Source organism: Chelon labrosus, assembly GCF_963514085.1.
Source record: "Chelon labrosus genome assembly, chromosome: 13".
Classification (NCBI taxonomy): Eukaryota; Metazoa; Chordata; class Actinopteri; order Mugiliformes; family Mugilidae; genus Chelon; species Chelon labrosus.
In genome coordinates, this window is record NC_140346.1 from 1,474,972 (window position 1) to 1,502,130 (window position 27,159).

Consider the following 27,159-nt stretch of genomic DNA (forward strand, 5'->3'; position numbering starts at 1 on the left):
ACTCATGCAGTCATCTACGTGTTGTTTCAGGGGTCTTTGTGTCCCGACAGAAAAAGAAGATTTTGGGCCAACGACACTATTAAACAATGAAAAGGGGTGAATAACAAATGGTGATCACTCTGAGCTGACCCTGTGTATGCAACAATGCATGTGCGTGAGTTCTATGTGTGTCCGTGTGAGTGCCAGTTGGACATTCAGTGTAGAGTAGGACACACAAAGACTGTGGCATATAATATTCTCAAGTTATCAAAAAAAACAGCCATATAACAGAACATATGCCATGGCCTCCAACAATCAGTGATCAATGTTTTCTATAGCTCTCTATAGACGTATAGATATATATTTATTTGTATTATATATAAGATGTAGATTTATAAAAAAAAGATTTTATCTTAATTACAAGTAGTGGCATTTTCTTTTATATTCATTATTGCAATGAATTGTTATCTAAGATGGTTAAAAAAGACAGGTGAGTTCTGTTTTGCTACGCAGTTATTTACAAGAGTTTTAAAAAGCAAGCTCTCTTATATGGTGCCTTTCCCCAGTCACTGGAAAAAGCTGAGGATCTCAAATGACAACCAAACTGACCATTAGAGTCTACACCTTTAGAGAAATTGGAAAATGTACTGGTAGGTCTTCATAGTTCAAGTCAAATGAAACGCACAGAGCATAGCCCAGTGGTTCTCAACCTTATCACAGCTGGTGAAAAAAGTCTTTTGTGTCACCCTTGCAGTGGACAAACATGCACAGAAAGATGAACTTTGATTTGCCCTTTTCGGTTGCCACACTATTTAGATTAATTATTAAAGAGGGCCTGAATTTTTCCAAAATCAAAAAGTTTTATCCCTAATTTTCCTCTTTAGGTTCCCAGTGTTTAGGTTGAGAAGCACTTTGTTTTGAGAGCCATTTGAGATCTTCCCATGTGGTTTATTTTTTTTCTGTTCATCACTTAATATACAGTTTAAAGACCCCATGAAATGTCTGTTTGTCAACTATATGTTTGTATCTGCTCCAAGTCATTTTGTAAGTAATATTTTTGTCATTTTTTCATTTACTGAAAAATTATTTAAAAACTGATGATGACTCATTCTACACTTGAGGGCGTGTGCCATTTTTGTGTCCAATTAACCGCTTTCTCAAAATTTCATTGTCCGTCCCCCAGCATCTCTCCTTCACCAGCAGGCCTTTGGCTCTGAGTTAACATGTATGGGCATTGCTTGCTCAGGCCATTTGAGCTGCTCATTCAGAGGAGACTGGGCTTTAAGGGAGGGGAATGGCCTCCCATTGTCTGTTTTTACATGAAACATGCAAATATGTGGAAACAAATACTACTCTCCTAGTTGCTTCATGGGGACTTTAAACCTCACCTTTGCCTCTCAGCAAAAAGTAATCATCACTTCACTATTTAGCATTTCTATTGTCATGATGATGCAGTTGATGAAGGACTTGTTTAATTACTATGTTTTTCTTTTACAAACCCCTGTGTATTCTGTGGCCGAGATCAGCCACGTGTGTTTCGAGGTTACTTCTGTACTATATTGGCTGATTAGCTCGCTGGTTTGGGGCGAGAAATTCTATATGTATAGTAAGAAAGCATTTATCATTCAGTTTGAACAGTCCATGGCAAAGTAGCGGGTTTGCACAGTCCAAACGTTCAAGCTTACAGTTTTCTGGTCTTCTAAGGGTTATAATACCTGGCACTCAGTCTTTGCAGCCAAGTTAAGAGGATGAGGACCATGATGATGATGATGATGAAAACAATGTAGTTTTAGTAAGGCGTTGTCAAAGGGGTGTGGCTTACTGGCCATCATTGTCCAATAAAGACAGAGCAGGAACATAGTCCTTTGGTTGCCTTTGTTTTAGCTGTAAGCATCATCTTTATCACAATCATCATCATGATCAAGTTTGTGGTCATGGTCACAGCTCATAGTTCTTATCATGTAAATCTGTGCTGGCTTTCTTGTTGGTTTGACCATATTATAATGGCGTCCTCACCAAAAAACAAAAAGGTATGCTGCAGGCAAGTGTGACGTCTTAGTTTCTTGTTGTTCATTTCCTACACGGTTCACTCCAGTTTCATCTGTCTCTTGTAAAATAAGTCAGTGGCAGCAGGAAAGTGAAATGATGATGCAGTGTGTGCATATGTGTGTGTATTCAAGTGTGTAAAAATGTGTATGTCTGTATTTAAGTTCCCGTAACTATAATTATGTGTGTGTGCGTATCGTCATTATGGTAGGTGAGTGTGTGTTTGTCTCCATGTCAAAGTCTGTATGTTTATGTGTCGTTAAGGCACGGCAGGTGTTTTTGGTTTTCAGGGCAGTCCGGAGGAGACCACTGCAAGCCCGGGGTGTCGGATGGAGGCGTGGCCAGCATGCACGGCTTTGGGGCAGTCTGGCGTGAGGACGCGACCATTCTCCCCCACACTTCCTGTGATGGAAAGACGGGCCTTGTTCCGCATGGCTTCAGAAAAAGACAACTGTATGAGGAGAGATGGTGGGGAGGGCAGGAAGTGGAGATAGCAGAGTGGAGATATTGTTTAAAAAAATCTTCTTGTAGACATGAGAAACTGTACAACAAATGCGACCGGTTTCATTAAGACGTGAACAATACAAACACATGCAAAAAACAAAAAAACAAAACAAAACACGAAAACATGCATGCGCCTGCACACTACGCACAAATCCACTAACAAATAAAGGTTTCTGAGGGTGCAATCACACAAAAAAGCTCAAACAACGCAATGAAAGTTTACCTTTAATGTATCCAGTCATTTTAAGTGACCTTTAAAACCCAACTTGTGATGGTTAGTGGATTATCAGGTTAATCAACGGCAGGTTAGATGATTGATGAATCCAAACATTTGCAGCTCTGACCTAAAACTGGGGACTTACATTATTTTTCTGCCATAGATATGTATTGTTATTATGAAATTACTGTTTTTGGATTTAAGAGTTTTTATCACAATAAATAAATAAATTTGGAACTGGTGACCAGCAATGTCTTTACTGTTCTAAAATATCCATCCAAAAGTATTTATTGATTACTTAGAGAGACCATCAGCAGATTATTCTATGAAAAATGCTACTTGGACTGCAAGTAGTAAGTTATTAAATTAAAGAAATCCCTTGTCTGCACCCTGTCTTAAAACTCGGCTGCTAGCTTAAAGAAAAAAAAAATTACCAAGTACTTCTATAGTTAGAAGAACTGCTTTACACTCATGATATAAAAAAAGCATGATTTGTTATAAATCAAGCTGTGACTTCTGCTTTCTCCATTGTGATGTGTTTGCAGAATGATATTAGATTAATTACATTAATCAAATTTACATTTTATTCCATTAGCAGTCTTCTTCCCTGCCTTTACTGGTGTACTAAACTACGGCAGGGAATTAATTACCTTTGTGTGTGTGCATAATTGTACATGACACAAAATAAATAGGAACCAAATCATACATTTTTTATAATGTTAGTAATTAGTAAAAACTTTTAAACTATTTTTTAACATTTTTGTATATGTAATTTTAGTATATGCATTTAATATGTCCAACTTTGAATGGTTGAAATGGTCTAAATTTCATTTGAATTACTTAAAACAGACAAAGTGTGAATGCACCCTAAGCTACACATTCAAATCTCACTCTCAAAAGGCTACCACACAGTGCAAAGGCTACTGTAACAGTTTCACTAGAGGCAACGCAGGCAACAAACATGTACAGAGTAGACAAAAAAGTTTGGGTTGTAGACATCTGCATTTCATAGGTGACCATGCATTTCTGGGGTCTGGGTTTGAGTGATCTCAGAAGATTTGGGTGTGGATTTGGAAGCACAGGATCAGGAAGGTGAGGACTTCAGAAGGACAAAAGGAAAACAGGAAGGAGTGAATTTTCTTTTAAGGCGTCAGATTTATAGAGAGGGAGAGACTGACTATACTGCTCAGAGTCGGTTGACACTTCACACAGATGGGCTACCCTGTGATGTTTCAGTCTGCATAAAAACCTCATGTCCTTGACAGCAAAAAGACTTCATGAGTTCAGTGGGTGTTGTAGGAGCTGTGATTGGGACACTCTTTAAAATGTCATTGCTTTACTTGCTTTAACTTCTGTAAAAAGGTTTTACACAGAAAGCAATGAAAATTATGTTTCATATAGGGATATAGGATGTTTCACCTCTAAGAAAATAGCCCTGCAACTTTTGGATCTATGGAATGGAGGGCAATATCTGAAATTAAATATTTGGATTAAAAACTATTGCCCAGCGGAGACATGAAATGTTTTAACTGAACTGTTGAATGATGCAGACTAGAATCATGCAGGGAATTGCTCCTAACATCTGTGTTTTTGCTCTTGAGTGTGGTCCAAAATAGTCTCAAAATGGTTCATACCTGGCAAAAGTTATAGTTGATTTAAAATCAGCTTTATATGCCAACAACCAAATTTAATGTCCTGCTTTAGTTTTGCATCCGGTGTATTGATCCTGTCAGTTATCTTGAGGCGATCATCAATCATGACCTTATTAAAGCCTGTAAGTGGCTTGCTAAGCAGGCCAATAAAATTAACTTCAGTGTTCCTTTCACTTTCAGTTAATTGCTCTTTTACATCAATAAACATGAGTCATGTATTTGCACCAACATCACCAAGTAGCCGCTTTATATGAAGTGTTTGCTTCATCAATTATTACTTTGCATTAACACTAAGTAAGTAACTGGGCTGTTTTGAAGTTGTCTGGACTGGAATGAATCAAAGTGCCTGTTTGTAGCATCTGCAGCAGGGGAGCATAACTCCAGTGTTGACTACTATCCACCAGAGCCTGGAAAGTTCAATTCAAAGGAACAAACTACCTTTAGCTATTGTGCGCTTTTTTTTATACCTTTGTTATTGGGAATTGAATTCACATGTTTACAGTAAATACCTCTAGTTCTCCTGTATTTGTCAAATAGAAATATAGGACCAGATATCATTTAATTTACACAAACCACCATCCTTTGACTAACAATTAGATTTTAAATTAAGAATAGATAATAGTCCAATGTGCACAATATATATAAACACATAAAGTTCGCCTTGCTATTACATTTGTTCCCTTAAGGGTTTGTACTTGTCCTGATCAAGATTAAATCAGTATTTCAAGGGAAAATTATGCACTTTTCTAAAGCTGTCAGAGGTCCAGACCAAATTAGTATGAATTAGCTTTGTGTGAACAGGCACAGAACAAGCAGCGTCCTCTGTGTTCATGTTTGTTTCACAACCTCCTTCACACATATGTTTTTCTGGCATTGCAGTGGCTTACTGAGAAGTCCAGTTAGGAAAATGGTGATGAAAGACTGGACATCTGCTGAATATAAAAATAACCCAATAAGGTTTTACTTCACATGATATAAGTAAAAAAATATTCTAATCAGACCCAAATCCCTGGCAATTGCTGTCCACAGTGTAGCTAATTAATCTGTAGCTAGAAGCAGTCTCAGATTTTAATGAGGAACACCACACCAACAAACTTTTGCTCTCAGGATTGTGAAATAACAAAACCAATGTTCTCTACAAACTTTAACTGAGAAAACATTAAAACATTAGGTATTAGTATTAATTAACCTAAAGGTGTTTTTTTTTTATTTCTCTTATAACTAACACATAATGTACTTTTCATTTGAATGGTATTGTTGTATTGGCATTGTTTCAGCCCCCTGATCTCTACTTGCACTGCTTCTTTTATTATTTCTTGTTTTATTTTCCCTGTTTTATCTGTCTGAGGGTGTTTTATGTTTTTATGTTTTATATTCCTCTGCGTCTTGCCATTATATGTACTGCGTATCCTTGTATCCATGTCCAACTTATGTTATGTCCTTTCTTATCCTAATTTGTACAGTGTCCTTGGGTACCTTGAAAGGCGCTTTTTCTAAATAAAATTTATTATTATTATTTATTATTAAAAGGACAGTTTATACACTATGTACTGCAACATTCACAAGAAAATTAATCTGCAAATATATTGATAATTAAAAAAAAAAAAATCATTTACTGTCCCAAAATAATTCTGCCTCTCAGTTGTTAGAATTTGCTGCTTTTCTTTGATTTAAGAGAAGATAAACTGGATATTTTGGGTTATTGCATGGTTGGTGACAATACACGATAACAAATAAATCCTAACTATTTTATATATTTTTATAGGTCAAATATTGAATGAATTACATGAAAAAACAGTTAATGCAGCACTGGAGTTGTGCATCCCCGCTTCATCAATATGTTGTTAAAAAGGAATCAAATCTACAATGCAGGTGCCTAGTCAAGTCATTAGCCAGGAGCATCACCATCACTGTCATCATCATCATCATCAACATCATCATCATCACCATCAGCAGCCAAAGACGATGGAACCAAATCTGTAGTCACACAAATCTAACCCCAATCCAGACGGTTACAAAACACAAACCAAATTTAAACCCAAAGATCTAAGAAAATATATTAGGCCAATAAATTCACAAAACAGCCAAAATAAGCTTTCAAAGTCACATCAACAGGTACATTGGTTCCACAATGCTTGACCACATCCTCATGACCACATGAAGAACAACACGTTTGCGTGGGGTTGCTGCGACAGCCTCAACAATACAATATCTACAGCACCACCACCATGATCAACACCACCATTACCCCACCTATATGGGAACCTCTAAATCCTACCCCTATATCTTGACCCCCTCGGAGCCGTACACGTTGTACCCCTCCCTATAAGTGGCTAGATTCTGGGTGCTGGGGGAGGGGCTGGGGCAGTGGGGGGGGCTAAGGTCCACCTTCATGCGCTTGGCTTCGGCCCGTGACTTGTAGCAGAACTCAACCAGGGCCACCAGCATGGCTAGGCCCAGGCCGCCCACAAGGATGTAGAAAACCCCGGCTACGTTGGACAGGCTCAGAGCCTGGGATGACTTGTCCTGAGGAAAGGGGAGGGAGGGAGAGAGAGAGAGCGAGGAGTCGAGGCCAAGTGTTGGCATGGCGGAGGGATGGATGTTTGGCAAGAGGAGAAGTGCCGTGTAGTGATGGAAGAATTAAGAGTTTAGATTGGGATAATTATGTTAGAGATTTTGGGTTTGGGTGGGTGTATGACAAAGAAAATGGTGCGAAAAGGAATGCAGGGGCGGAGGTAGGTGGAGACAGAACAGAAAAATGATGAGAATATAGGGAAAAAGCAGACAGAGACAACAGGTACGTTAGACACAAAGAAATGGAGACTCCCAGAGAAACTATTAAGAGACAAATTCTTCTATATACGATTACATCTATAAGTTTCTACACTACTAAAATGATGGTATTAATAAATGACCATAGTAATAAATTCTACAAACTACAAAAACATCTAAAAATTAACTACAGTTATCACTACTGCCACCACAACAGCTATTACACACATACAATATACTACACATCTCTAACAATCATTTACTACAACTACAACTACAGAACATTCTACGTTACCATAAGTATTACAGTTTAGAAAATATTACACAGCAGGTTTTAATCTGAGCGGTGATTTTGTTCTATTTTCAGTGAAAATTAAGACTCCAGTACCCTAGAAATTTAGAGTAACTACCATTATCCATGTTGTGAAAAAATCTAAAAAGCTATCAATTTTGTCTACCTGGGAAATGAACTGTGATGAATGACTTTAACTGGGGGGATATGCAATATAATTTAACTGTAACAACTTAACAATGCTAATACATGCTTTACTTTATGGGTCCTTTATTTTCCATTATTTTCTAGAAAATTTTAGTTACTAAAAATAGATTTCTCCATTTTTGTATGTTCAGCTGACTTGCTATATAGGCCTACTGTCTACTGTGCTCACTTTACAGTGGAGCACCCTAACCCTATTCTATTTTACACGTAACTGGCACCAAACAAGAGCTATTTCCAATAAAAGATCCCAAGACATGAAAAATCTGGACTTGTAAAATAAAGCATTACTCAACATACTAAGTTTTGGATTTTAAAATTAGACCTAGTCCTTAATAAATCCTATATTCTCAAAATGCTATCAAGAAACGCTTTGCTATATGCTATCCTCATCTGATGGATGAGTTTCAGGTTACCAAAATTGGAATTAAAAAAAAATACATGACATTGATTAACTGATGATGAAATTTACGCATTTCTGACATTATCTGTAATGAAGATGGAATTGCCACAGATTGCTACAGAAACTGAACATCAAAACAGCTAATAATAAAATGGTGTAGGAAGTCACAAAATAGACAGTTTAGTGTCATGTGGAGCACGTTTAAGACGTGCTTAAGTCTAATTGAGGAGATGTTTTAAATTGCTATTGCTAAGACAGTAGTTGCAGTAATCTGGTGCGTATTCAGGATGAGAGTTTCAGGCTAGCGTTCTGCAGGCTGCAGCAGCGTGAGACTGACCTTACTTCCAGAGTCCTTGGGTCCACACTCTCCCTTGTCATACCACCATTTGTTTTTCAGTTTGTCTAAGACGCCTGCTTCGCTCAGTTTCAAAACTGCAAGGTTTACCGGGGTTCTTCGCGTGTAAAAATAACATAAATAACATCATAGGTCATGTTATTTTATGTTATTAGGGTATTTCACATTTACATTGCACAGCTTAGTAACATAGAATCTTTAGATGAAGTGACCTAGCGTGGATCCCACTGAGTACATGTGTGTATGCTCGTTGAGGAGGGGCTGGGGGGAGCGAGGAGCTAAGGCGAGCTACAGACATATGAGTGGGACCCACCTTTGTCACTTTAGGTACCACACGCATACTGCCCCAGCTGATCCTACAATGAACCAGAGAAGAATACTGTCAAACCAGGACTATTGGCATCAGGAGAGCTCTGTGTCATGACTGGGAGAGTGAGACAGTGAGAGAGGATCTCATACAGACTTAGAAGGCTAGAGAAATTGTCTTTGGTTTTTCTTTACAATTAAAACATTTTCTTTGGAATGTAATTGCTTTGTTTACCCAACAAATATTTTTATTTCAAAGCAATGTTCAAGTCTGTCGGTTGGATGATTACTTGGTCTAGGCTGAATTATTCTGACACCTTCAGGGTGGAGAGCTCTACAACAGATAGTCATCAGAGGGAAAATCCTCGTGCCGCCAGCTGGTCAAAGTTTCACCTGCAAAATATTTACAGGATGGACTGGCACAAAAGTTGTACAGACATGAGTTGGTGATGCACTGATACGACTTTTGGTGAATTAAAAATGTTGTCTACAGACTAACAACAAGGCTACAGAGGCATGTCAATGGCAATGCCAGTCTATCACTTTGTTCTTGGCCACTTAGTTCTCTACTGGAGGGATACCTATGAAATCAGGTACTGACGTTCATGTTTCTTTGAAGATTAATAGTTCTAGTGAACTCAACCCTTCCTGTACTACTAATATCATGTGAGAATTTTAATATATCCAGTGGTAAACATGCTAAAATAATGAATAATAATTACCTTGCAAACATCAGTAAATCAGCCTTTAACGGCCTGAAACTGCCACTACAAAGACTGAAGAATCTCATTTTATTTAAACATAACATTTAAGTTGATAGACTGATCTGATTCTGTCTCCATTCATGGAAAGGAATCAGACACTTAAAAAATATTGCAAAGATAACAAGAGTAGGTCAGACAAAAGAGTTGTTGACTCTTTGACACAGAATGGGTGAAATCAGACACATGTATTCCTCCTCTATCAATTATTTATTTCCCCATCTGCTTCAAGTCAACCTGAACCTTGAACAATCCGAGAGCTACAGTTTAATTTAGGTCTGTTGTTCCATTAAAACCTGTTTCATCCGTGATGAAGATTTTCAGTTGAGGGAGTCATGTCTCCTCTTCCCAGAGCTGCCACAAGGGGGCAAATATTTGTGTCTTGACAGTATTTGCTCTCTTTCTTCCTCCAGCTATCCATCACTTTAATCTTTTCCCATTACCTTGTGTGCTGTCCTTTCAGAGGGGCATTACGAGATCAGTGCCAAGCACATCTGAAATGGTTATTATTAGGAGATATGCTTGATTTATCTTGGCAGGCACTCACCCACAAAGGGGACACATTTCCCTGCATTACAGTGAAAATGAAAATGTTTTTCATGATGATTTAACATAAAATCAATGATATATTAATCTTTGGAAGCAATTTGGTTCTGGGTCTCTCCAAGCCAATTGATTCTTTGAAAGAAAGACATAATTATTATTATTATTATTTTAGAATTTACCTGACCACAATTTTTATTTTTTTTGCGTCTCATCAAGAGTACCTTTGTCAACATGTCTTAACCTTTTCCATAAAAAGTCACACACCATTGACAACCGATGCAGTACTGTGCCTACTTTTGAAGCTTCAGGGTGCCTCAGGAGATTTTTAGGAGGGTTTCACTACTGTCCTCCATTGACTCTTTACCAGGGCAGATGCATGCGTTACACTCCCAGGACAGGGGCCGTCGCGAGGCGCTCAGCTAGTGAGCGGCCCCTGTCACCTAGTGGTGGGGGGGCAGACAGAGAGGGCTAACCTTGGAATCCCCTCCCCCGCTGCCACATTCTCCTTTGTCATACCACCACTTGTTTTTCAATTTGTCCAACAGGCCCTGCTCGTTGAGTTTTAGCACGGCCAGGTTGACCGCATTTCTTTGAGTAAAAAAAACAAAACAAACAAAAAACAGGAGGAACAGATAAGATAGTTTGGTCAGAGCAGAGGATGGAGGGACAAACATGACAAGATAGATGGGGACCACAGCCAACAGGAGAAGAAAGGGAGGAGGAGAGGGAGAAGAGGGAGGATAAATCAGGAGGGCTGAAGGAGTTAGAGGGGAGAGATGCACCCCAGACAATGATCTCTCTCTGACTATATATTTGACATTATTATTCAGCATTGTTTATTAAATATTTTCTGGTTATGTTTGTACTTTCAACTATCTATGTTCTGTAGCTGTTCTGTACTAGAAGATGCTCCATAGTGTCAGATTGCTGAAATAAAGTGTGTTAACCAGCCTGCTGATGGTGCTCTTGTTCCCTCCTGCTGCTCCCCTACCATCCTAATAGTCTGTATGCGTGTATGTGGTTGAGTGGCTCCTACAGCCCTCCTGCTTACACTGCTGAAGGGACTGACCTCCAAACAAAAGTCCAGGACACAGTACTAAATATCTGAGCATTCATGCAGCATGTGCAAATGTATTCGGCTTTGCTCTCCATATCTGGAGTGACTTGGACGTTGTATATTACATATTGTACAATTTTTTTTTGTCAATATTTGAAATATTTCACTCTTTCGAAAGCTGTACAGTTTTTCTTCAATTTGATATTTTGCCATTTCCATTCCCTGCATTCCCTCTGTCTCTGTCATTAGTATATCTTGTTGTTTCGCAGACTGTCCTTGCATTCGTTTCTCCCGCTATCATCCTCTGCTCACCACACTTTTGTTTGTGAGCTGCTGGGCTAACCTCCCCAAAAAGGTCCCTGCAGTTTCTGGCCACATGTTTTTTGGTCCGCCCCATCTGTGTGTACACTTGCCTATCTGGGAGTCTTATCTCATTTCAGAGCCTGATGGCAAACTGCAGGTTTATAACTTATAACGAGAGACCCTTTAGAAAAGTAAAATACTCTTCCCACTCAGGAAACAATGTTTTGTGAAAGATATGACTTTCATCATTTTCTGAGAACTGATAATGAAGGGAGAGAGAGAGAGAGAGCGAGAGAGAGAGAGAGAGAGAGAGAGAGTGTTCTCTGGGGTGATCTAATCTACAGACTAATCAACATAAAAGGTATGGATGAAAACAGTTCAAACATATTTGTGCATCACAATAACAACAATCATATATCAATAGTCATATAAAGTTGGTATACTTCAGAAATCATACAATACTAATAGTGTTCATTATAATCATCATTCATTCATGCTCTTCATCAACATCATCAACTCAAATTAGTGCTGTGATTAGTGCACCAGGAGGAGAGGAAGGCTCACCTGATGCACACGCTTGTTTCCACCAACTGAGAAAAACCAGAGACAACCGTGGATAGTCCCAAGAATGTGTTTTGCAGGGGCTTAACAAGAAACCTATCCACCTGCTGTCTGTCACTTTTCCCTCATAAATGGCAAAACATTTTTAAAATAAATAATGAGAGGTAAACTACAGGGTGACTGGGGTATCGAGGACCATTGCAGCATACACAGGGGGAAGTTGTAGGACAGGATGTGAGGCTGACTTTTACGGCAAATCTGAGATGCTGACAGACGGAGATGGAGAGAGAGCAAGTGGTCCGGCTTTGCTGAATTTAGTTCTTTATTTTTCCTCAGCAGGCACTTGTCACATTGAAAAGACAAAGCTTCAATGCTTCTGTCACAATCACATAAAAATTGAATTATTTGCATTGCCAGCACACCTCAGCTGGGACTGTTAGTGTAAGCTGAAGTTAACAAGCCAGAGAAACAAGTGTCTGCTGAGGGGAAGAACACAAACAAGATGACCAACTTTAGGATTTATATTCAGTCACTTTATCTTTAGTTTCCTTCATGTTATTCTCTCTTTGTTCAAGTTTATGGACACAGTTATGCAGGGTTTTAATTTGTAATATTTTACTTTTTGTCCAATTGCCCTAGTTTAAGAATATAAGTAATGCTTTTCTTTTTCTTTGTGACTATATACTTTGGATTTTTGATACTGCGTTATATTTTCTTTTTAGTCCCCCCATTGGTCAGGCCCCTCTGCTACCTTTCTCACCTCCTGTTTGTCTATAAATTTCCCCCTGCGGCTCTGGGTGTAGCAGTTGCAGCAGTCTGAGATTCTGCCCTCTCATCCTGGTCACGTTCAGTCAGTAAATCTCTCCAACAATAATCATAACAAACGGAGACATGAGACAAACGGACAGAGTTACCTGGAAGGTGGCCCTGTAGAGAGAAAGAATGATAGAAAGAGCAACAAGAAGGAACGAAAGGGACATGTGGATGACAAGAGACACAGGACAAAGACAGTGGAGGTAACATGCTCTAAATTAAAAGGGATGGAAGAGAGAAGAGAGTAATGAAAAGTACAGAGAAGAGAATTGGACAGAATTACATACAGTACAAAAAAAAAACAAACAAAAACAAAGCCAGAGATTGAAAGAAATCAAGAAAGTGCAATGGAACACATAATCTGCACATACAAGACACATATCTATGTCGCTGCTGCTAGGTGAAAACACACTGCTATTTTGATTTAGTAATTTAAATAATAGAAACACACTGCACTGGTCTACACATCTTTAATCTATGGCCCTCATTACAAAAAATCAGTGTACTAAAATGATCAATTAAAAGTTTATTCTTAAATTAGGCTGGCAAATTTTCATCTGACAGCAGTGACAGACTGATCTATTGTGGTATAAAAGGCACAGCAGGGTAGGTGGAATATCGTAGCAATAGTACAGTATCAGTGTTGGTACTGTTTACTATTGTTACATTATTCCACCCACCTTAACTGTGAGCCTTTCGGTGTTGCAATGCCATATCCTTTGGAGTCCAGGTTCCCTCCAACTTTCATGGTGTCACATGGCTTGCGCTGCTCCGTATACTCGTTCATGGTGGACTCCAGGAGGAAAGCATACTTCCCCTTGGACTTGCGGACCCTTGCCACACCCTCCGCTGTAGTCTTGGTGAAGACAGTAGGCTCAGCGGACTTCATGTAAGACCACATCTTCTCGTAAACAGCTATTTTGGACCTCTGGGAAGGAGAAAGGATTCAGGGGAGAAAGTAAAGGAGAAGCTAGTCATATTATGTTTTTCTAAATTTCCTCACTCTTTGACAGGAGTAGATAAGACGAGGTCTTAGGCAAAGCACACCATTACCATAAATTTAAAGAGACCATATGAAACCGGATTCAGGCAATTTGACAAAAACTGCCACAGTCGCTGTCCACGTTCTAGTGTGTTTATTACACACTAAGAGCTGGTGCCATACAGTAATTTTACGGCTGTTGTTATGAAGGACAAACAGTCTTTTTGTCCTCTAGCCAGGAAACCCGAAACGACATCCCAGAGGCAGCAGATCAAAATTCCCCCTGAGTGAGTGGTCCTGGTCCTTCTTGAAATTCTACCAGCCACTTTGACCAAGATTCCCATGTCTGTTCCATTGGAGACAGATTCCCAAAGCAAGCAGCAATACTATGAAGGCTAAAGATAAAAGATAAGAAAAAAAAATGTTCCAGTAACAATACAATAAGAAAATTGTCATGGAGATGTGAAAAGTGTTCAATTTCCTCGAGAAGTATAATCGTTGTGGATCAAAAACGCCAATTTGTTCTCTAAAATGACCAATATTTCTATATATTTCTGTTTCACAAAAATATCAGTTGCACCATCGCACTAGTTACATCTTGTCATCATCCTGCAATGTCAAATACATTTAATCTGCCACTGAAAACAGTCCTCAACGAGCAAACTATTCACTCTTGATTGACTTAAGTCTTTAACCTTGAAATAAACTACATCATTTAAATTAAAAAGATGTCTGTGTTGGGTATGACTTGGAATTAATGTGTTTGTGACTGAGTGCCACAGACACCGAAGTTCAGTTAAAATGGTAAATAATCTGCACTGATATTGTTCTTTTCGACCTTGACAGCGTTTCTCATTCATCCATTCATACATGCACATAGACACACACCAGTGCTAGTCCCCTCATGGATGGGTGGTAACTGATGGCTAAAGCCAAAGCATCTTGTCTAACAGATTAGAAGATTCAAATCAACATATATAGAGACTAAAAGGATAAAGCTGAGATGTAAAAACAAAAGCTGAGGAGATGAAAACTATGCGTGCTATTGTTACCACAATGCCACAAAAGCATAATAAAAACTATTCTGCAGGATTTAAATTGGACTTGTAACGTAATAAGACATTTTAAAATCTGCTTTTACTGCCTCTCACTTATTGCTACAGTGTCTCATGATATAGAGCAAACTGCTGCAGCTGATTTCCATTTTCTTATACTCCTTGAATAAAATTACACTGCTGATGGAGAGCTGTGTCTTCCGTCTTCCATTCTGATCCTCTGGCATGTAATGACATTTTATAACCACATTTAAAATGTAACACTATGTCTCACTTGACAAGTCAAGCATATATCTTACTTTAGATTAGTTTATGACAGGAATAGTGGCATACTAATAGGCTGTGCAGTTACAGATTCAGGAAAGCTTTACAGAGGACATCTGTCTAGCATGATACAATACTGTACATTGTATTATTTTGTGTATTTACCCGGCACATGCGTTCCCAGTTCTGTCCATATTGAACACGTGTGAAATAGGGGTTGTATCGACTGATCGACCAGTCGACTTTACTGCTGTGCCATGGCGCCTTAAAAAGGAAGGCGACTAGTCGCTGATCACGTGACAATAGCAACACGGACGCAGAAGACACATGAGGTCTGTCACTGCAGCAAACAAACAGCTGTTCATCATGTGTGTGGAAATACTTCACTAAAGATGAAGCCCATTGTACCGTGACATATATAATATGTAAGTCAGTCCTGAAACACAGCAAAAGAACTACTGCAATGCACACTCATCTGAGAAGACATCAGCTAACGCTAGCAGAGGAATGGTCTAAATCCTCTCACCAAAGGTCTTGCGGTAACAGAGACAGGAGACTGCGTGATTGTTGACTCTGCAGATTTCATTAGTCAAAACGTGCTTTTTCAAATTAAGGCTTCTAAGTACCACCCCCCACCTCCCACCGACCCCACCCCACACGATTTTGAGAGGACCTCTCATTTAGACTACTGTAACTCTCTCTCGACCAATCATCATTATGCTGCCTGCAAGCTGTACAGAATGCAGCAGCTCGTCTTTTCACATTACACCAGTGCTGACATCCCCACACTGGCTTCCAGTCCATTTTAGGATTCATTTTAAAATGTTACTACTAGTTTTTAAGAGTCTTAATGGCCGGGCACCATCTTACCTGTCTGAATTACTTGGTCGCCACACTCCACCCAGAGCTCTGCGATCAACAAACCAACAGACTGGACTTCCCTAGATCCAGGCTCAGAAACAGGGGTGACAGAGTCTTGTCGGTGGTGGCCTGGAAACTCTGGAATAGCCTACCCTTTTTTATCAAAGCTCCTCAGAGTTTGGAGCATTTTAAATCTTTGTTGAAAACCCACCCACTTCTTGTCGCTGGCCTTCAGTCCAATTTTATTTTGCTAACACAGTTTGTTTTATTGCCTATTTTAACTCTGTTTTATATTTAACGGACATTGTTGATTTTATTTGTATCGTTCTACTTGTACAGCACTTTGGTTCAACTGAGGTTGTTTTTAAATGTGCTTTACAAATAAACTTTGACTTGACTTGACTGAATTTCATTGGTGCCGACGGTGTTGATGGTGTTGACGTGGGATGTGACCAACAGTAGCCAACAGTTACCTTGCAGAAAAGCCTCCGTAGTTTCCTTTGTGTGAGACTGTATTCGGGTCAAGAATATACATTTCATTGTTGCAAAGCATTACTTTCTGCTGTGTTTTTATGTGTGTCATCATCGATTGGTCGACATCGACTTGACTTTTACCATGTATTAGTCGACTTTAAAAAATCCAAAGTTGTTCAACCCCTGGTGTGAACTGATTCTACAAGCGACAAGCCACGACCTCAGCCACTGAAACCAGCACCCAGGGGAGGGTGTGAGTGTGTTGCCAGTGCATGACGGTCACCTATCACATAATAATGTCACTCACATCCAAGACGACCTGTAAGCCCCGCCTTTCTCTATTATACCGGCACTTTATCTCCATTCTTTCTTTTTATTTTATTACATCGAATGTCCATCATACTTTGTTGCCATCCCTTTCTTTAGTCATGCATCCACCTTTCCATCCACATGAGAAAGTGCAGTAACACTGATGATGTCTCTGCATGCGTAAAGCAGCGTCTGGCCTTGGAGGAATGGAAGTGTGACCATAGAGTGTGACTCTCTCCAGATTCTTTAACAATCTGAGACCGTGACAGGGGAAATGGATACTGAAAGTCACCTCCAGGCATCCACAATATGGACACACCTTTAAATATCCATTGACACGCAACATGCTCTCTGTGGGAGGAATGTCACTCAAACTTACAGACACATATAAAACACTTACATGCAGCATGTTGCTGAATGAGCATACATGCATGCTTGCACACAAGCTCACATCAACACACACACACAAAGATAATTAATGGTGGTGGCGAATCCCCCTCAGCTGTGGGAGAGTAAATTGCTTCTTCACCCTCCACAGATTTCAGCCTGCTCATTATGTTGATGATGCCAGAGCCACTCACAGAAGCACAAACTGTCTGCAACAATGCCCCCCCCCCCCCCCCCCCCATTTTGAATATTTCTGCCTGACAATGTGACGTAAGACAGGTTTTTCAATGTCTGCAAAAAAAAAGTCTTCAGCAGACACATTTCAGCAGTGTGTGTCTCCTATTAAAAGTATTAACATAATTGCAATCCACATGGGTGAAAAGGTCAAAGGGTGAAACCACTGCAGGTCTCCTCCTCCAGGGCTTCTTCAGTATTTAATTTTAACACCTCTCTGAAGTACATTCTGCTCGAGCTTTGTCCTCCTCCTTTGTCCTCCTAGTCCACTTCTACTTTACTGTTACTTACTGCACTTCACCATTATGGTTACAATTGCTATAATTACGGAAATTGCCTGAATTGGATTCTTCTGTGTACTCCTTCAGAATTGCTGGAAACTTTGATGAAACCATCAAGTCCTATAAACAAATTACCTGGAAAAGTAAACTCGAGGCATTTCAATCTAGCATCACTTCCAAAATCTAAGCATCTCACAATTCAAGAAGATCCATTCATTCCTATCCTCCCACCTGGGCTATTGTGAATGGGTGGATTAGTCACTCGTCCTTGTCCCACCTACAGTCAGAGCAGAACTTTGCTGCTTGGCTTTTACCAAGGTTCAGTTGAAGAGACAATACTTCCCTCAGATTTCTTGTTCGTACCGGATTGAGTTTTTTCTTTTTCTTTTTCTGCTTGTTGTGTGGGGCTTATATGCTTGGATTTCTGTTCAAAACTCTATGGATTACCTTTAAACATTTTCTGGCTGTCGTATTAAGCAGTCAAAATTCATGTGCACTCCCCTGTAAATTAGCATTAAATATATGTTATAACTGAAACTACAGAGTAAAGAATCTTTTGGAAATCCTGTCGGTTACAAGATTCCTGCAGAATCCTCTGGGATGTGAATTCAGTTTCTGTTGTGCAGTGATATGCATGCTGTGCATATTGATGACACAATACTTATTCTGACAATGGACTTGAAATCTGAATGTGATTTTAGGGGGAGAGTGTTGCCACGCAGTATACAATGCCAGTCAAATGTGTTTGCACCCCACGGCTTGGGCTTAATTAACTTTACTTAACATAGTGAAAGTGTGAAACCTCTCATGGAATAAGAAAAAACTTAGCAGCGTCTGTTGCGTCCATACCCTGAAGAACTCCTTGGTAGAGCCTGAGTCCAGGGTCCCGTAGGCTATCTCTGTCTGTTTGGCTAAGTCCTCTGCACTTTCTATAGGTGAGACCATCCTCTCCACAGTAAGGAAAGCAGCCAGGTTGGCTGTGTAAGAGGAGATGATGATAAGAGTGAAGAACCACCATACACCTCCAACGATACGTCCAGACAGGGACCTAGAGGAAGGAGAGAGGAGGGAGTGGAGGGGAGAAAAAAAACAGCCATTTGAGTACGGAGTAAGAGGTGGAACACACGAACAGTTTTTGGTCTACCAATTCTTCCCTGCGCGAACTGATACAGTAAAGTTCTGACCCAAAAAACAAGAAACAGGAACTGAAAGATGCTCAGACACTGGAGCCCATGTAATGAACATCATTGGCTTCACAAGTCCTTTCATTTTAAACACAAGTGATCTTACATTATTGTAAAAACGCCAAAGAACTAAATGAGGAGATCATCATATTGTCTTAGATGCAATCAGTCAATAAGGTCTAATATTTCTTGGACAGGCAGCTGCTCGACTATACTACCACTCTGAAGTGAAAGCAAAGAGTTATTGTTAGGGAGGACTTGGTTTTAAGGAGTGTGCGCAGAAGAGAGGAAAGAGGAGTGAGAGAGAAGAGAGGTGCATTGATGCCTGACTTGGCATAAATTGCCACCTTTCAGAGCAACTCCGCATTCTGCTGCTGCTCAAAACCCAGCGCACCTCTTAATTCTCACCGACACACATAACACACGCACAAATATGAACTGATAGTGTTAGTCCTTGAGGCATTGATCTGTTTGCCTGATTTAATGAAGCCAGTGTATACGGTGAGTTCTGTTTGGTTTTGTTTTCTGCTTAATAGGATACACTGTTTTGACACTTTGAGATGAATTGAAAACGACTTTCAAAAACAATGAGAAAGAGAGCTTCCAGCGCTAAATACATATTAAAAATATTGATTTTTGCTGAAAAACAGAAATTGTAACCTCAACAATAATATTAGACCTGATGTTTGTCTTCTGATTCAGAATACCAAAGATGATATTGGTGACAGGGATTAGGAGTAGGAGGAGAAAGGAAAATGGATCGCATACTTAGAGGCTCATTTTCATCAGTTCTACAAGGTTTCCTACAGAGGCCAAAGTGTGGCATGTGATCTGATTGGTTGGCTGGTAAATTAGCTGTGACAGCATTTTTAATCTAGCCTGATGGAGAGACTCTGTGATTTAAGTGGACATTCAGACAGAAAAAGAAGTAGGAATAAGGAAAAAAGAGTACAACTGTAGAGCAAGATCAAAGACATGGAGAAAAGGTTCAAGAGCAGTACATGTCTCTACTGTGTTCCCTACACCCTAAATGTGAGAAATAAGGAAATATACGCATCTATACACCCATCAGGCATAACATTATGACCACCTTCCTAATATTGTGTACGTCTCCCTTGTACCTCCAAAACAGCTCTGACTCATCAGAGAATGGACATAGGTCTTGAATGCTGTTAGTGGAGACCTGTGGGTCCTATGGGTTGAGGGGAGGGGCCTCTGTGGACCATCCCACAGATACTTGATCAGTTTGGGATCTAGTGAATTTGGAGGCCAGGTCAACACCTTGTGCTGTTCTTCATGTTTTTTGAGTTGTTCCTAAACTGTTTTTGTGTGTGTGCCTGTGTCAGGCTGCATCTTGCTGGGGATGGCTGCTGCCATCAAGGAGTGTCATTGCTATGGGGTGGGGGTGCCTGGTCTGGTCTAGGTTGGTGCTATATGTCTAAGTAACATCCATTTGAATGGCAGGTCCAGAAGTTTCCCATCTGAACATTGTTTTGTCACAAGATGGTTAATTTCTTCTCCAGTGGTTTCAATGTTGTGGCTGATTGTGTATATACAGCTATCATTTCATGAACATGTTAAGCCAAAGAGCAGAGCGCTAAGAGCAGAGCCGAGAGGTATGCACTGATTTGTTTAGATTGTCATTTTAAGTGAGTGAACATGTAAAGAATCCATGGAAGTTTAAGTTACACTTCATTAATCAAAGTTTGACTTACTAATTGTAAATACTGGGAGTAGATCAATGCAAAGGAAACTCCTGTACTGTAATTTATGTTTTGAATTACTAAACATTATATAAACTTTTATCGAATGATAAAAAAAAAAATCATGAAAACATAATGTTGTTCTATGCAAATTGTATTACAAGTTGTCCTCAGGGACCAATTATGAACAGATAATGAATGTCCTCACGTTGCACCCCTGAGTGTTTTGTCAGACAACCCAAGCAGTTGGTTTGGGTGCTGTGACGAAAATGAGAAATTAAGAATAAATGCGAACAATATATTTAAAAAAAAGGGTTTATATAACACAAACATAATTATTCAGACATCGCAGAGGAAATCAAGTTTCTTGTGTTTACATTTTTAAAGACTCTTGAGTGAAACCTAGGAATAATCACAAATCATTGATGCAAATCTGGTGAGCTTTTCATTAGCTAATTGGAATAGTTTTCTTCTGCATTACAATTGTCATGCCAAATTAAATAAATGCTGTATTCATCAACACTTGGCTGCAGTTCCAGCTGTACTCCTTGATGAATTAATTCCTTAGGTTAATAACTTCCCCTCCAGCAGTTGAATGCATACATCGAATTTTTTTTATAGCTAATTTATTTAAGATGGGTACAAGATCATATTAAACTTACAGTTATATTAAAATAATTGCTAGTGTGCTTCATGTGCTAGCAAAATGAATCTCGAGGAAAGAAATCGAATTATTTTGTATCAACTGAAGTTTAGGAATGTACATATTTAGTCAGAGTGTCAACAAAAACAGCATAGTTAATTAGTCAGTTGATTCGTACTGGAGTGACCGGTTTTATATCTTGAGCTTCATATTTTATATGTCTATGGATCATACATTTACTTTTAATATACTTATATTATATATTATACTTGTTGCAACAAACTGGGTAGCACTTGTTGGAACCCAATTTACCTTTGTGTGCAAATTTTAGTCCATTTCAGTGTGGTCTTATATTATTTTATTCTATTTATTATGAAGTGCAAAAACACAGTGATCCTTTTTAGCTATTGCATCAGTCCAAGAATAAGATGGCTTTCTACCTCTGTCCTATACTCAAGATTGACCCGAGACCTTAATATCTGTGACTAGTATAACATTGTAAAACCTCACAGTAAAGTCTCACACAGTTATTACAGCATGTAATAACAAGTGTAGATTGTGCAGACTTTTATTGTGTTTTAAACTGAGTGTTAACCACTCAAGTAGCAGAGTTTTACACTTTATTGCTTAAAGCTATTCAAGCAGAAAATGACCATAGATGTGTTACTGGTAAAGGTAGGGTTGGCCTGCTTAGTCTGTGAGCAAATCACATCATATGTGGCTGACTGGAACTTCTGAAATGGTTCTGAACCTCGAGGGGCTTGATAGAAAAGCATCCCATATAGAGCAGGAAGGGAAAATTGATTGGTTGAGGGCATCATGATTAACACGCTGTCTATTACTAAATGTGTAGTCCTTGATTTGTTTATATGTGTGTGGGTATGTGTGAATGGAAAAAATAGAGGGATGTATTAATCAGTGGCCTTGAAGCAAAGTCAGGAAACATGCTCAGTTTACATATATCATGCGTGTGTGTGTGTTCACATATGCACATCCATTTTACCGCTGTATGACTGCATTTTGGTTTGCATCGTCGAGTCATGGGAGTGGCATCTTTAATGCTTTATGTGATGTGTCATCGCGTGTGTGCCGCCTGTGAGTGTAGTGGTGTAACGTGTGTTGGTATGCAACAGGCGAATCACTCTATAGCGGGTCATGTATCATCTATGATAGCCAACAGATTGCCTCCCCAATCCTCTGTGTGAAAGATTAATGGCATGCTGTTCCTCTTACTCTCTCAGACACAGTCACACTCACACCGTCACGCACAAACTCACGCTCTTGTGAATTATAAGAACTGTTTTCATCCAATACTTCTGGATTTTCTCACCTGATAGAAGAGATTGCAATTTTTGACTGTGTATGTGTGTGAGCAAAATGAACGCATTACATTACTTGTTACTTTACTTTCATTATACTGCACAGCTATGTGCCTTTAAACACATCCAAATCATCCATGCCCACACAGTTTGACATAGGTCAGTTAGAAGTGTGGAAATGGGCAACACCCGCCAAAGGGAAGAAGGAAGAAATATTTTTCTCAACATTCAACCAGTGTTTGGATCGCTACCAGTGACCGTCTCTGTAGTAAATTATCCACATGCCTCTGACAACTATCCAGTCCCGATTTCATGGAATTACCAGACTCAAATGTTATCATAATATGAGTCTGGTAACACACTAGATATTTTTCAACCAATACAGAAAAAATACCTCTGCTTGCTATTGAATAGAATATATTTTGGTGTAAACAAATTAAACGCCACTGCACTCAGTTGTCATGTATGACTACTTTACTACTGTTATTCTTCTGTCCATCACCGTACAAAGCCGGCCCAAACGATTGGATTTTTTAATGGTGGGACACCAGATCCAGTGTCTTCTGTCCAGATGTGGTGCTTGGTCTGGCTTCCAGGCTATTGACATGCACCTTTTAGGCAAGTTTATTTTTGGCTCCAAATGATAACCTAATTTTGACCTAATTTTCACTGATGCTCATATTAAGAGTTTTATTTTTTTCAAACTAAATATGCTGCATTGCAACCTTGCCTTATCAGGTTTTCTTTTTTTTTATTCCTGTGCCAGCCACTTAACACAAGAGCAGGAATGCTGTGTTTTCCATGGCAAGGGAACTAGTCTGGGACATGCCTGATTTTACTGAGAAAGGTAACTGATCCTTTTGCTGTTTTGAAGCTAGAAGAAGCTTCAATATAAACGACTAATGTAATTTAAAGTCATGTGTTTTCACTTTTTTAATGCAAGAAGTGCATGGTTAAATTATAAATGTTAAACAATTTATTGCACATTATCAACCCTAGTGCCACGGCTCTATGAATAGTCAGTTCATTCCAAAGCATCCAAAGTTGCCTAACTGATAACTGGCCATGGACTGTATAAAGACGGGTGGAACAGCTCCTCAAAAGTGAAGCCAAAGCAAGCAGAGCTCCCCCTGGTGACTAGCTACGGTATAAATCATAAGTGCTGAAGAGTGAAGCGGTGCTGTCGGACCGTGAGAACAGGAAAAAATAGTACAGTGTATAATCCAACATTTCTTTGTAACTGGTGGAGGTAGAGCAGAGCGCAGTAAATGCGAGTGAGTCTGGCAGAAGTGTCAGCAGGTCCTCGATAATGGGGCTCCGTGTGGCAACACTCTCGGACTGTACTGCACAGACTCTGGCTCCAAACTTGCAAGATGGCACTGCATGTATCCCGGGGAAACTAGTGTTCCTTTACATAGCGTTTCAAACAAGGAAGTGGGGACAAATTGAGTCTATGTAACTAGCAGTTAGTGGTTACTGGTGGTAACCTTGGAAAAAAAGAAACGTAATGTGACAATGTGTAGTTAGTCTGTGGTTAATGTAACCAGTGAACGGTTACCACAGCCATCACTGCAACATTGTACAACAATACCAGCACTGTCTTCACTGGCACGAGCCACTACTGAGTGTGGTTGATGGTTTGGGGAAGTGAAACATGAATGTGGGATTGAAGATACATCCTTTGTACACTCTTTCTTCATGTTGTCTTTCTTCTCTTTTATCATTTTCTTTCAATGGCTACAGTTTTGAAATAAAGTGCACTGGTTAATTGATTGAAACAGACTCCACAGTAGATGGAAGCAGAACATAGGGCAAGAAGTCACACATGGAAAAAAATTAAAAACTAGGTGTAGCAGGAAGATAATAATAGGCGTAACAAATAAATAAATAAAATAGCCACAGGGACTGTAAAGCGGAAAGAAGCGACAGGAAAGATGAGCACTGAAAAGATTATTAAGACTTAGATAAGTAAGAATTTAAAAAAAAATGTACTTGTGTCACAAACACAGTCAGCTTGTCAGCATGACTGGGCTCTAATCAGTGACCTTGAGACTAATAATTAATTACTGAGTAAGCTCCAGTGCCCTACTGCAGTTAGTTAGTCATGCCATTAGCTAGATCTGTTGCTATGATTAACTATTCAGCACACCCACAGCCAATGTACTCAATCCTTACACATGGCACTCACAAACACACACACTCCAGAAGTGCACAAGACTTGCCCTCAGCAAGCAGCCCACGTGCACATACACCCAAATACACACAACTAATCGACAAACGCGCACACAATAGAAGAGAGCTGTAATTTCAGATGCTTATTGACAAAGACAGATCCAGTCCCTGCGAGATGTTCACTGGTCATTAGTTTACATCTCTCTCCCTCTCTCTCCCTCTCCTTGCTCTTGGTCTCGTTTGATGTAGGAGCTGTCTCTTTTCTAACATCCATTTGTTTCAATTTTTTAACAAATTTCAGTGCCATCACCTTATTGTCCATCACTGTGTTGCCAGCCTTTGTGTCGTGACCAGGCCAATTGCGACATTGAAAAAGCCAAAAGCCTGGGCTGAACGATGACAGGTAGGTGCAAATGCTTTATCAAGGTCACTCTGACAGTGTGTGTAAGGGTGTGTAAAAATGTTCATGTCTGCTGCCAGCCAGTGCCTTGTGGTTGAGTGGAAGGGTGAAGGAAATACAAGTAGGTGGAAAAGCAGGAGAGACAGAATGTGGGGCTCTCAGAGACATTATTAGAGAGGGAGTGCTTTCATGTGCATGCTGACGTGTCACCATATGTGTATGTGCACAGTAGTTCCAAGAAAAAAGACAGATAGATAGATAGATAGATAGATAGATAGAAAGCAAATGGAAGAGTTGAAGGGCTGAACAGGAATGTGTGTTGTACTGTGTCTCCCAGACTGCAAAAATGACTGCAGTACAGAGTGAGGGACCCACACTGAATACCAATGGACTTACTATGGCAGCTCAATACACAATATGCAATGGACAGAGTCTCTCTCTCACACACACAGTGTACTCAAACAACAGATGCTCGTGAAAGCAACACATATTACAGGACAGAAGACAAGTCAAAAAGAGCACCACAAAAATATTGTCAACAGCCACTCAGGCAGACTGCAATGCAGACGAACACACACATTCAGAAAAAATCCTCCACAATAGATAGAAAGGCATTAGACCAGTGTGTAAGAAAATCTCTTCCTGTCAAGGCTGCCACCTTCCCTTTATTCTCAGCTCCACAGTAAATGTCAGCCTCTAAACCCTGATCCCTGCTGACCGGTCAGAGACGATACGGGTGGCATGATGGAGAATGGGAGGATAAAACCAGAGCCAAAAAAAGCATTGCATGGTCAACGCAGACATATAGGAAATTAAATATTTAACTATGACGTTACATGATGTTTGTCCACAGTAACAAAAGAAGTTTAGCAATGAGAATAAGCAGCTTTTGAGGTGAAGAACCAGTCACTGGTTCAACGATAAATTCTGCATCATATCAAAGACTGTTTGAAGACAATGTGAGGTCGATAATTGAAACTGAAATTGGAATTGAAATGGAAGTGGACCCTTCAACAGGACAGTAGGCACATTAGCAAGGAATCACTCAAACAGAAAATTACACAGATAGGTATACAATGGGTGAATCAAATTAAAGAACAAAAAAATGCCCATTTTTGATTCCCATTGACATGTTGATTTAAATCTAGGTGCAAAAAAATAAAAAAAATAAAAAAATTTCAGCTGTCACACATAAGGGATATACTGTCTATTAATAATTTTCTATTGAAATAATTGTAAGATTTGACTATTTCTGAATACTGTGTTTATATCCTTGCTGTAGTTATAGCACTTTTTTTGCTGTCAGGTGTGACTGCAGGACGTATTATGATTCTGCCTGCCTGGAAAGATGAAAAAGGGATTGGGAGATTTAATGTAATAAACTGAGTGGATAGAAGAATTATATGACATTATGATATGCATGATACATCTCCTTTTCTAAGGACACAATGTCGTATTTCTGGAGAGAACAGTGTCTGGCACATCCATCACATGATTTTATGGAAAAAAGCCTGGTTGGCACGCTTATCTAATTATTTCATCTGTAAATTTAATGATTACTTTACTTTCTGACCATAACTGTATATTTTTCCACCTTACTGAATTCAAGCTAGATGCAAGAGTCTTATCATGACATGCACAGCAACCTATGAAGTGGTAGGTTGAATGCAATAAAATGTGGCATCTTTTAGATCTAGTTCTAAGTATAACATTAAAAGAAACAAGGAGAAAACTAATGGGGGGTATGCTTAAGGACACCAGTAAAGCCTCAGCACTTCCTGCAGCATATGCTTAAGCCAACACCATGAGAGATTATGAGTGACGATAACAGCTTTCTCATCCATTAGCATTCTTATCCACAATCAGCAGCTGTAAGCATTGTGATGACGATCATGATGCTGTGTTGCACAGTGTAGCCATAGATACACAAAAGACTGAGCAAATCATGATGGATTGAATAGATGAGTGCATAAAACTCTGATTAAAGTCACCCCTTAATACTAACCAGGACAACTGAAAATTCTGCTGCCATATTTTCATTGGTATCTGCCCTTTCGGAATCTAATTTGACAAACTATTCATCCCTTTGAAAGCACAAAACCTCATAAGTCAAAGGATGA

General features: G+C 39.4%; 1 protein-coding gene across 1 annotated transcript in view; it reads right to left on the reverse strand.

Annotated features, from left to right (window-relative positions):
• Positions 1-6,678: 6,678 nt before the first annotated feature.
• gria4a (glutamate receptor, ionotropic, AMPA 4a) overlaps positions 6,679-27,159 on the reverse strand; it is a gene marked incomplete at both ends in the record, with an annotated part of 93,611 nt that continues 73,130 nt past the window's right edge. The window contains 6 exon segments of the mRNA XM_084559394.1: positions 6,679-6,924; positions 8,407-8,521; positions 10,423-10,478; positions 10,481-10,625; positions 13,452-13,699; positions 18,468-18,666. Of these exon segments, the coding sequence (XP_084415520.1) occupies positions 6,679-6,924; positions 8,407-8,521; positions 10,423-10,478; positions 10,481-10,625; positions 13,452-13,699; positions 18,468-18,666 (1,009 nt within the window).